This window comes from Periophthalmus magnuspinnatus, chromosome 7 (genome assembly GCF_009829125.3).
Source record: "Periophthalmus magnuspinnatus isolate fPerMag1 chromosome 7, fPerMag1.2.pri, whole genome shotgun sequence".
NCBI lineage: Eukaryota > Metazoa > Chordata > Actinopteri > Gobiiformes > Gobiidae > Periophthalmus > Periophthalmus magnuspinnatus.
Genome location: NC_047132.1, coordinates 33,805,902 through 33,818,549, shown reverse-complemented (window position 1 = coordinate 33,818,549; position 12,648 = coordinate 33,805,902). Strand labels below are relative to the sequence as shown.

The 12,648-nt window shown below is 43.6% G+C and overlaps 1 protein-coding gene across 2 annotated transcripts in view; it reads right to left on the bottom strand.

Moving 5' to 3' along the window:
• rap1gapa (RAP1 GTPase activating protein a) overlaps positions 1 to 10,773 on the bottom strand; it is a 67,795-nt gene extending 57,022 nt beyond the window's left edge. The window contains exon 1 of one of the 2 annotated variants that reach the window (XM_033969206.2): positions 10,573 to 10,773. In XM_033969206.2, coding sequence (XP_033825097.1) covers positions 10,573 to 10,616 — 44 coding nt within the window. In that variant the 5' untranslated portion in view covers positions 10,617 to 10,773. The remainder of the gene's footprint in view (positions 1 to 10,572) is intronic. The other variant, XM_055222824.1, reaches the window with a different exon arrangement.
• Positions 10,774 to 12,648: the final 1,875 nt, after the last annotated feature.

Below are 12,648 nucleotides of genomic sequence, written 5' to 3'. Positions count from 1 at the left end.
TGAAATTTGGCACCATGACTTTTCATGTCTTCCTGATCAAAAAGTCAATCAGACCCAAGTCATATTTTTCACTGGGTTGCCATGGCGATGCGCGAAAGCGCCCATGTTATCCTAATGGGAAAATTTCCAAATTTTCATACATTTCAAAGTCTTATAACGACTTATTCGCTTCATTGAGGAATGTGAAATGTGGCACAGTGATTCTTCAGGTCAACCCCGTCAAAAAAGTCCGGGGGGACAAGTTTGTATTTTGCACGGTGTTGCCATGGCGACGCCTGGAAAACCCATGTTTTTGCATTTTGTGCATCAGCACTTCCAATGTGTTTTGACTTGTTTGGTGACAAGTGCAGCCCAAAGCCGCAATAAAAAAGGGACAAGTGGCACGTCAGCGCCACCCACAGGGAGTGCCAGGTCGGCTGAGTGCGAAGCACGGCCTGCGAGGGCCGTTCGATGCCGCTTGCGGCTTTAATTGATGTTTTCTATTTGTTTATAAAATGCAGAAAATACAAAAAATAAAGGAAAAAACATTGAACGAGGGTGTGTCCAAACATTTACCTGGCCCGGTACAAATATAAAGGCAAAGAAACATCACTATGAGACAAACAAGAAAAGTTCCATAGTGCAACTTTTTACACATAGATCTGTTGTTTTGTTCTGGAAACGTCAGAGTCAAACTTCAGCAAACAAAATGGAGGCCCTCAGAGAGACATGAGATTAGATCGATTATTACAGACTCATTCACTAATCACTTCCAGTGAAATCACAATTCTGATTCCTCGTTCGGCTCTCAGTAAAAAGGACTCACACTACAGGACTCACACTACAGGACTCACACTACAGGACTCACACTACAGGACTCACACTACAGGACTCACACTACAGGACTCACACTACAGGACTCACACTACAGGACTCACACTACAGGACTCAGAGCTCAGGACTCGTGTTTTGTTCCGAGCTCAGGACTCCCCTCGTGTTTTGTTCCTCGTGCTGGGTTCAGATTCTCGGCTCCTCTTTTGAACACGTTAAACCCTCGTCTGCTGCAGCTTTTATTCTCAAGTTTCCTGGAGTTCCTCATAAATGAAATTATCCAGGGTGTGCCGAGATTATGAAATCAAATCCAACACACAATCCAAAACCAATAGACCACGAAACACACACTGACCCTCAGACGCCGTTTAGGATTTTAAATGTGAAACGTGACCAGATGTAGAAGGAACAGTCGTGTGTGAGACGACCTGGGACATGAGGAGAAGGTGTGGTTTTATTTTTTTTGTGTGTGTGTGTGCGTGTGCGGGGTTGTGTGTGTGTTCAGAGAGGATGTGACAGGCAGAGGGCGCTGTTCCATAGTCTGACCTCTCCATGGACTGATCTCACTGACCATCAGAAGAACCTGGACTTCACTTTTGATTAAAGTGAGTTTTTTTCAGACTTCAAAAGTCCAATCTACTGATTCAACAAAATCAATTAAATATTAAATATATTAAATATTAAAAAGAGACATGAAGCTGCACAAACTGAGTCTCTCAGGTCAAACGCAGAGAGTCAGAGTCGATGAAACTCTTAATGATCTTTAATGGCCCTCGTGAGGCCCAGGACCTGATCAACTGTTTTCCTTTTGGAATCAAACAATAATCGCTCTGCTCGGTTTTAAAGGTTTTAGCAGCAGAGGCATTTTTACTACTAATTCATGAATGTGACTTTGTGTCGGCGTGTTGGAGCGGCGGGATGACAGGGCTGCAGGGGTTTATGGGAAATGGGTCACAGAGAGGAGCCCAGAAGAAATGAGCTTAAACAGTTTAGACCGAGCGTTTAGCTCAAACATTAATGCTGTTTTATACTTTATGTCACAAACACAGGTTTTTGACACTCAGTGAGGCAAAAAAGTGTTTATTCAGCCCCGTGTGTGTGAGTTCTTACGCTTAAAACGAAAATGGAGAATGAATTGATAATGTGTAAATTATAACAAAATGATCCACAGAGATGAGAACCATAGAGACACAAGCACAACAGGACTCACGCTAAAGTCTGTTTACGTGGCATTACTCATTCACTCTCCACAGGTGGCGCCACAGCTGCCCTGGGACTGTCTAAAAGAGACGAGGCGCCAATGTCACAAAAACATTTACACTTAAAGCGAAGGTGGTTGAATTTTTATGTTTTCTGGGGACATCACATTCACTTACATTCATTTTCTGGAGTCTGATCTTAATCTTAACCTGAGTCAGTGCTGTCGTATATTAATCACATCTGAACCTGCGCCTCGGGGACCTGGTTTCTGTCCCCATAAAGCAGGCAGGTCCCTACAAGTGTGTGCAGACGTGAGCCCCACAGTGTGATAAAAACCTGCACACACATAACGCTGTTTCCGCAGAATCAAATTTCAACATTTTGACTTATTCTTGTGAAAAGATGATGTGTTTTTCCCGTAAAAATGATCTAATCCACACTTCACAGCTGAGACACGTCCAAATATAGAGATCCAAAGGGAGGTAAAGGACGACTTTGAGATGATTCACCAAAGAAAAGGATTCGGAGCCAGAGACGCCATTTCCACGAGTGTGACGGGTTTGAAAAGAGACTCGTGGCGTTCCAGTCCAGCGTTAGAGCTTTGTAAACATCTAAGACGCTGCTTTTCCTCTGAAACTCAGATCTAAAAATGTCCACAGTCTTCAAAATGTTACAGAGTGAAGAGAGAACGGGAGAACGGCGCCCCCTGCCTGTCACTGCCTCTGGGCCCAGAATGCACTGCTCTGATCACAAACAGGCCTGGAGTTGTGTTTTGTTTCATTTCATTCATGTTTAACACACAAACCTGCAGATTTAAACCAAAAACAAACTGAAAACACTCTGTTCCACCTTGTGATGTCATCGTGTGGTGATACAGGAAGTGCTCCACTGTGTTTTTAAACTCCACACACCTTCATTTATAGAATAATTTGGATCATTTCAGTCCTGGAGTTGTCTCTTATCTCGACTGAACTAAAGGTAAAAGGAGGAGGAGTTAACTTGAAAACTACCACTTGATGACATCACAAGGTGGAATGTTGCATTTTGATCTTTGTAGATGTAACAGACTAATAATAAAGTGTGACTCAAACATGTGAATGAAACAAAACACAACTCCAGGTCTGATTTTCAGCTCAAAAAGAGTCCATTTTGTGTCATATTGGACCTCAAATCTCACTGAATTAAAGAGTAAAAACATGATGTATTTTCGTCCCCAGACATGACGTTTACATGTTCAAATCAAATCTGCTCACGATGACGCCTCATTTATTTATTCTTAATTATAAAAACATTGTTGAGATGATGGACAAGCGGCTGTTTCTTTTTGTGTTTTGGTTTTAGGTGTAATAAACGTCTCACTGCAGTTTCCAGATCCTGTGCTTCAAAACAGCTGGAAACAAACCAAAAAAAACCTAAAAAACTCTTTTCAGTTCAGCGCCTGAACAGTGGATCTGACAGACGAGCTCATGTTTTTTATGGCGCTTAGTAAAAAGTTTCGAGGAACCACTTAAGGAAACACTTTTGATTTGTTGCAGACTTTTATTCTCCTTTTATCAAACTGAAATAAACATGATAAATATGATCTGTCATAAATCAGACGGATTAAAGCTCCTGTTCCTGATTTCTCAGATGTTTTAGTTTAATCGTTTGGCCCCGCCCCTTCGCGCCGCTGTGATATCGCACCGTGACACACAAACACCTGTGGGGGATATGGTCACGCAGTTGTTTCCTTATAGTTCTCACATGTCGTTGTTTGTTTTGTGATAAAATTCCAGATTCAGACTCGAGTGTCTGGGACACGGTTTGTTTCCCAGGCAGATTTCCCATGATTCTTAGTAACAAAATACCTGATTGGACAAAAAAATGTCGCCTACCAGTGTGTAAAAATATGATACAGTTTGTGAAAAGAACAGATGATTAAGGTCAAAGTTCAAAGGTCGAATATGACACAAACTGACTCTTGTAGTTTTAATCCGTGTTCTAATGTTGTTACGCATCAAAAACAGACCTGGAGTTGTGTTTTGTTTCATTCACACATGTTTGACTCACACTTTATTATTAGTCTGTCACATCTACAAAGCCCAAAACGCTCTGTTCCACCTTGTGATGTCATCAAGTGGTAGTTTTCAAGTTAACTCCTCCTCCTTTTACCTTTAGTTCAGTCGAGATAAGAGACAACTCCAGGACTGAAATGATCCAAATTATTCTATAAATGAAGGTGTGTGGAGTTTAAAAACACAGTGGAGCACTTCCTGTATCACCACATGATGACATCACAAGGTGGAACAGAGTGTTTTCAGCCTAAATCTGCAGGTTTGTGGGTTAAACACGTGAGAATGAAACAAAACACAACTCCAGGTCTGTGTGTGACGAGGAAACGACATGAGAACAGATCAGAGAATAGAGTCATGTGGCCCCTTTAACTGTCATGAACAAAGACTTAAAGCTACACTATGTAACTTTTCTGGTGGAGTTCAGGCTGTAGCTGTTACCTATAGCAACCATAATGTAAACAAGGGCCAAAACTCGTCACCTTTGTTTTGTTAAATGAAGGTTTAAACTGCCACACTGGTCTTTTTATTTTGAATGGATTTTGTGGCGGCCATTTTGAATTCAGAGCTACTTCCTGTATTTTTGTACTTTTCTTCTTCTACTGTCACTTTACTCATTTAAAACTGTGATAAATATTTGACACAGGCCTAAATCTGCAGAGTTTGTGCGTTAAACATGTGAGAATGAAACAAAAAAACACAACTCCAGGTCCGTTTGAGACGAGGAAACGACGTTAGAACAGATCAGAGAGGAGTGCATTATGGGACATTTAAGGTAATATGGGCCGTGGCTGTGGCCCATGATGACTCTTTTATTTACTCCACAGTTGGGCCTTTTTATGATGTAGATGTGAATAATTAATATCTATGTAAATACAGACGTTTCACTGAAGCCTCTTGACCTCGTCGCCTTGTCGTTCTTTCAGCTCGGTTTGTTTTTCTCTCAAAACGATCCTCCAATTACCTCCGTCCTCAGATATAATCATCTTTTATCATGAAAACAAAGAGTGTTTTCAGACCAGACCTGTCTCCTGTTCCCCGTTTAAAGCACAAACACACGACAATGAGCAAACAAACGACACAAAAACATCTAGAACACAAAAAAAGACACACAGGCACGTTCTCCTCAGGCGAAAACCAGCCCCGTCTGCAGCGCCCAGATCAGTCTGTGTTTGTTTCACGTGTTTTTTACTGAATAGAGCACATTCTTTTCACGGGACACACACTCACACACACACCCCCCCACACACACACACACACCCCCACACACCCCCACACACACATACACTCACACACACACACACACACACAGGCATTGTTTTCACTGAGTCCTGGAGCGCTGTTCCAGGAGGCAACAGAGGGGGCGCTCACAGCAAACAGACAACAAACAGACAACTCAGACCAGACGCACAACAAACACACAACAGACAAACAACAGACACACAACAAACACACAACAGACATACAACAGACACACAACAAACACACAACAAACACACAACGGACACACAACGGACACACAACAGACACACAACAGACACACAACAGACATACAACAGACACACAACAAACACACAACAAACACACAACAGACACACAACAAACACACAACAGACACACAACGGACACACAACGGACACAAAACAGACACACAACAAACACACAACGGACACACAACAGACACACAACAGACACAACAGACACACAACAAACACACAACAGACACACAACAGACACACAACGGACACACAACAGACACACAACGGACACACAACAGACACACAACAGACACACAACGGACACACAACAAACACACAACAGACACACAACAGACACACAACAAACACACAACGGACACAAAACAGACACACAATAGACACACAACAGACACACAACAGACACGCAACAGACACGCAACAGACACGCAACAAACACACAACAGACACACAACAGACACACAACAAACACACAACAGACATACAACAGACACACAACGGACACACAACAGACACACAACGGACACAAAACAGACACACAATAGACACACAACAGACACGCAACAGACACACAACAGACACACAACAAACACACAACTGACACACAACAAACACACAACGGACACACAACAGACACAAAACAGACACACAACAGACACACAACAGACACACAACAAACACACAACGGACACACAACGGACACAAAACAGACACACAACAGACACAAAACAGACACACAACAGACACACAACAGACACGCAACAGACACACAACAAACACACAACAGACACACAACAGACACACAACGGACACAAAACAGACACACAACAGACACACAACTTCTATTTGAAGAGGGTCTACAGTCAGTTTGGTCTGTACCCAGGTCTGGGTCTGGGTCTGGGTCTGGGTCTGGGTCTACAGCCAATCACAGGGAAGTAAAGGCACATGGGGTCAAAGTTCAATAATGAAACATCTGTCTGATGTTCGTTCATGTTTCCTCAAACTGTCCTACTCCCACAAACCCTTTGGCAGGTCGTAAATATTCAGTAAATATTCAGTAAATCTTCAGTAAATCTTCAGTAAATATTCAGTAAATATTCAGTAAATATTCAGTAAATATTTTGTAAATATTTTGTAAATATTTTGTAAATATTCAGTAAATATTCAGTAAGTATCCAGTAAATATTCTGTAAATATTCTGTAAATATATCATAAATATTCAGTAAATACTCAGTAAATATTCAGTAAATATTCAGTAAATATTCAGTAAATATTCAGTAAATATTCAGTAAATACTCAGTAAATATTCAGTAAGTATCCAGTAAATATCCAGTAAATATGCCGTAAATATGCCGTAAATATTCCGTAAATATTCCGTAAATATTCAGTAAGTATCCAGTAAATATTCCGTAAATATTCCGTAAATATTCAGTATATATTCAGTAAATATTCAGTAAATATTCCGTAAATATTCCGTAAATATTCCGTATATATTCAGTAAATATTCAGTAAATATTTAGTAAATATTCCGTAAATATTCCGTAAATATTCAGTAAATATTTAGTAAATATTCCGTAAATATCGAGTAAATATCCAGTAAATTTCCAGTAAATATTCAGTAAATACTCAGTAAATATTCATGTACATTATCAGGAGGAGGCGTGTCTTTAGTGAAGTGAACCTGGGGCGGACCAAGTGCAGCCAATCAGAGCGCGGCTTTGGCTCTGACTTCCTGGTTGAGAGGAAATAAAAATACTTGTTTATTTTCCCTGCAGACGGAGCGTCCTCTGTCACAAAGTGCTGCTTTTAACATTTACTTCTTTACAAAAGTCCCACAGCTGTAAAATCAAGAGCTATTTTATAAGATTAGAAAAATATTTAGAAAGACAGGATTGACAAATGGAAATAAAGAGGCTTAACAATCATTATAAAAATATGTGTCACATGGTCCAGTCCTTCAGGTTAAATATGACTGTAATGAATTAATTATCTAATTATATGATCAACTGTAATTATAAACAGCACGGGGCAGATGATGTCACTCAGACCTGGACATTCTTACGGCTCCTCCACTCTGACCTTTGACCTATAAACAAATGAAAGTGACACTGATGTTTATTTGAGAGTTTGTGGCTCGTGTCTCTTCCCTTTTCCAGTAATTCAGACTTAAAACTGTAACTCCACAAACTGCACCGCCCCAGTCTGTGTTTGAGCCGTACAGACACTGGGGGGGGTAAGTGTCCTGCTCAGCGACACAACGGCAGCATTCATCTGTGGAGCTGGAATCAGACCATCGACCTGTGGGTCACTGGATCTGACCGCTCGATCAATGATATTTATGCCAAGAGCGAGATTCAAACCATCAACCAAACGCCGTCTGCGGAGTAAGAGCCATTTCCCGTCTCTGCTCTGGTATCGGTTCATGTCGGGCATCGATATTTGAAAGTGAAAGTGAAATGAAAGTGAAACTGTCGTGTTTGTTTGTGGCTCTTCCCTTTTCCAATAATTCAGACTTAAAAACTATAACTCCACAAACTGCACCGCCTCCGTCTGTTTGTTCAGGTAAAACTCCACACGCCCCCGACACGACAGGTCAAAGGTCAGACGCTCGGGTTAAAGCAGGTGTGGACGACAAACAGCGAGTATCATAGCAACCAACGAGCCAATCGGGAGCAAGTTTAAAACTGCGTAAACCTGCATGTTCCACTGTACGGCATTAAGTGAATCTATGTGCAGGGAAACGACCAGGCTGCAGATATGAGCATGTTACAGGTCACATCTGTGGAGAGGAGAGCTCGTTTACACTTGTTTGTTGAATTTTTAATCCAGGATCTCGTGATCGTCTGAAAACTGGACAAACTGGAGCCACTGGAGCGTTTAAATAATGAGATAAACATTTATAATCCACCTGCTCCTGTTTGAACGTGTGAATGGATCTGTGCAGGTGTTTGTTTGTTTTTGTTTGTTTTTGTTTGTTTTTGTTCTTTTTTTTAACTGAGTCTCGATTCTTTAGACTAAATTAAATCTTGTTGTAACTGGATGTTTTTGTGACTTTACTCAAACACTTTCCTCTAACACAGCCCCACACCTGTGTCTATGAGAACAGACGGACACCTGTTCACCTCTGACCTCTGACCCCTCCACCATGTGCTAACGCCCAACTTAGCCCCCTGCAGCCCCGCCCCCTCGCCCCGCCCCCTGACCCCGCCCTCGTCCAGCTCATCGTCTGTTTTAAAGATGAAAAGGTGAAGACTGGACACTGGACAAGGATGGAACCACTGACCTCTGACCTCTGACCTCTGACCTCTGTCTGAATGAGCCCGATACAGGAGACAGAAGAATCTCCACAGAAAACACGACAGCGCCAACCGTAACCGTAGCAACCGTTTTATTGAGTACGGCAACAAGAAAAATCTATTTTAATCGAATATTTTAGACACAGCAAAATCTAAAATCACATTAACAACAAACGTCTTTAGAAGCGAGCACACTGATACCGATACTGAAACGTGAGCTGGATCAGGTATCGGTTCCATGGTTTCTGCAACGGCAAACCCTGAAGCCGCACACACACACACACACACACACACACACACACACAGGGACACACACGGACACACACACGAGAATGGACATGGATGGACAGAACAGGCGTAAGGGGAAAAGCGCCGCCTTTTCACACACACCTGCCCATGTGAGCCCCGCCCCCTCGGCTCTCAACCAATCAAACGCAAACACACGACAAGCACACAGAAAACACACGGCACACACCCCTCTCCTGTCTCCTCCGGTATCGGTTCAGTCGATTTATCCTGGGACTTGAACTCAAAGCGTTTTACAACAAAAACGAGGACAGTTAAGTGTCCTGCCCAACGACACAACAACAGCGTTCACCTGTGAGAGCCGGAATCGCACCGTCAACCTGTGATGTTTACGTTGAGAGCGGGAATCGAACCACCAAACAAACACTCGTCCCGTCTGTGGAGGAAGTTCACTGTGTTTTAAGGAAATGAGAGACATTTTCTGTGTTTACTCTGGTATCGGTTCGTATCAGGCATCGATACTTAATGACACTCAAGGTCAGTAAGTATCGGCATCGGTATCGGCTCGGACACAGCAGGATCGGTGCATCTCTGAGCACATCCAGCTCAAGACACAGAGCTGTGAAAAAAAGTACAAACTGATAAAAAATGAACATCCAGAACGAACGAGAATCCAAATCAAACTAAAAACAAGACGAGCTCCACCTTCAAAAGTTCAGAATGTTCTTTATCTTTATCTCATCAGAATCAGACCCATGACCTCAGGAGCCGCTGGAGACAGTTTGTTTGGAGGATTACGTAATGTTTTATGAAGGACAAAGTGTTGGTCTGAATGTGTCTGGACCTGGAACAACATTTATTTAGATTTCATTAGTATTAAAATCCAGTTTGCTCTGTGTATAATGAGTGTGTGAGTGAAAGAGCCGGTTCTTTTTGCTTCACTCTGAGGTCGACTCCCCGCTGAGGCTCTGGGGGGGTTTGGGTGAGTTTGCATCTGTGTTTTTTTTTTTTCTCAGCTCTTACACTGATATTTCTGCTCCCCCTCGGGTCATCTTCCGGGAACCTGAACCTCGTGTCACTTTATCTTATTTACACGTTTGAAACTCATACCAGAGAATCACAGACCAGAATGCACCGCTGTTTTAAACTATGCAGTGAGACAGAGACAGAGACAGAGACAGAGACAGAGACAGAGACAGAGACAGAGCAGCACAGCCCAGTCCCACGGCTCTGTCCAAGGAAACACACAAACCCCTGAAAAAAAACCCCTGAAAAACCCTGAACAAACGCGTCTCGTTCATGTGCAGGAATCTAAATCCAGTGGCATCTGCACCGAAAGAGCCGCTCCACCAAAACAAGAGCCGATTCTGCCCAGTCATTCATTCCAAACACACACACACACACACACACACACACACACAGACCCGGGCTGGAGGTGTGGTTGCCATAGCGATACTGTTGTTTTTTTCTTACCCGCCGTATGCTCCAAAAGTGAAACTCCTCTTCCTCTGCGGCATGCTGGGTAATCACCACCAGCGGCTCCTCACCAACGGCTCCTCACCAACGGCTCCTCACCAGCGGCTCCTCACCAGCGGCTCCTCACCAGCGGCTCCTCTCTGACTCCAGTCACTCAGTGCGGTGAACGAGACAGAGCCAAAGAGCCGGAGCCGTGTCACTTACGCTGAGTGAGCACGAGGCTGCTGCTGCGACTGCCTAAGCTCCACTCCTCCCTCTCCCTCCCTCCCTTTCCCACTCTCTGTCACTCCCTCTCTCGCTCTCTGCCTCTCCCTCCCTCTCTCTGTTTCTACCTCAGTCTCGTCTTCCTCCCTCCCTCCCTTAATCCTCCCTCTCTCCCTCAATCTCTTCTTTCTCTCTCCCTCCCTCTGTCTCTCCCTCCCTCTGTTGTTCCCTCTCTCTCTCTTTCCGTCCTTCTATCCTCTCTCCCTCTCTCTAAGCTCTAGAGACTAAACTGATCTGTCTCTTCCTGTGGCTCACACGGCTCATTCACAGGAGCCAGAGCCGTGAGCCGAACTGTCTCATTTAGTTTTGACTTCATATATTTACTAAACACTAAAGCTGCACTCTGTAACTTTTCTGGTGTAGATCAGCACATGTTTGTTTCTATGGAGACAGCTTAGACAGAATGGCATTAGCATGTGTCACTGTGGGTGTTTGTGGTTTTTTTTTTTCTCTAAACACACTTTCGGGCTCGCCTCTCCACAGATTTGACGTGTAACTTGACTCTGTTGCTCCGTCTGCTTGTTTCCATGGAGACAGCACAGCCACACACATGTGTGTAACAGCAGAGTTCATCTGTGGATCTGACTCATGATGTTTATGTGGAGACTCAAACTGTCGACCTTCAGGTCAGTGGGCAAACGCTCTACCGACTGAGCCACTGTCGCCTCTATGTGTGGCATGTTTCACAGTGTGGCATTAAACCTCTGGATGTGTCATGTGTTCAGCTCAGGTGTGGTGAGCAGAGTCACCTCTCCACAGATCTGACCTGTAAAATGTTTAATGCTGTACTGCGGAACATTCCAGGCAAAGCAACAGCATCTCCATGGAAACGAGCAGGTGATGAACTCTCCACCAGAGCCTGTGTCAGGAGCCTGAGGAGCCGTCCCCGGGAGCCGTCCCCGGGAGCCGTCCCCGGGAGCCGTCCTCAGGCTCAGAGTTTCTTCCTCTTCATTTTCTCGTCCAACCTGTTCTTCTCAGGAGCAGCAGGTCAAACGAGCTCCACCTCAAACGAGATTAAAGCGACGCCTCGAGCCAACGCTCCGGAAAAGAGCCAATCACAGCCCTCCTCACATCTGAACAGCCAATCACAGCCCTCCTCACATCTGAACAGCCAATCACAGCCCTCCTCACATCAGTCACAGTCACAGAGAGCCACAGAGAGCCACAGAGAGTCACAGAGAGCCACAGAGAGTCACAGAGAGCCACAGAGAGTCACAGAGAGCCACAGAGAGCCACAGAGAGTCACAGAGAGTCACAGAGAGCCACAGAGAGCCACAGAGAGTCACAGAGAGCCACAGAGAGTAACAGAGAGTCACAGAGTCACAGAGAGCCACAGAGAGTCACAGAGAGCCACAGAGAGTAACAGAGAGTCACAGAGTCACAGAGAGCCACAGAGAGTCACAGAGAGCCACAGAAACACTTCAGCTCGTTATAAAAACTAATTAAAGTAACTATTTATTTGTGGTAACTCAGTCAATGAACCCAAAGTAAACAATGTAAATGATGTAAACACTGGAGACTCCGCCCCTTTAACCATGTGACAAACAGAAATAACATCATTATTATTAGATTATTATTATTACATCATTATTAGATTATTATTAGATCATTATTATCAGAGCGTCTGCTCTAAAAATAAACACATTTATATTTATACTGTTCTATTTTGGACTCAGCTTTTTGTCTCTTTGTGAGACACAGCTGCTCCAGAGGTCAAAGGTCAGGAGACCCCACCAATCACACACACACACCCCAACACACCCCCACACACACAGACACACACACACCAACACACGTCTCATAAAGTGT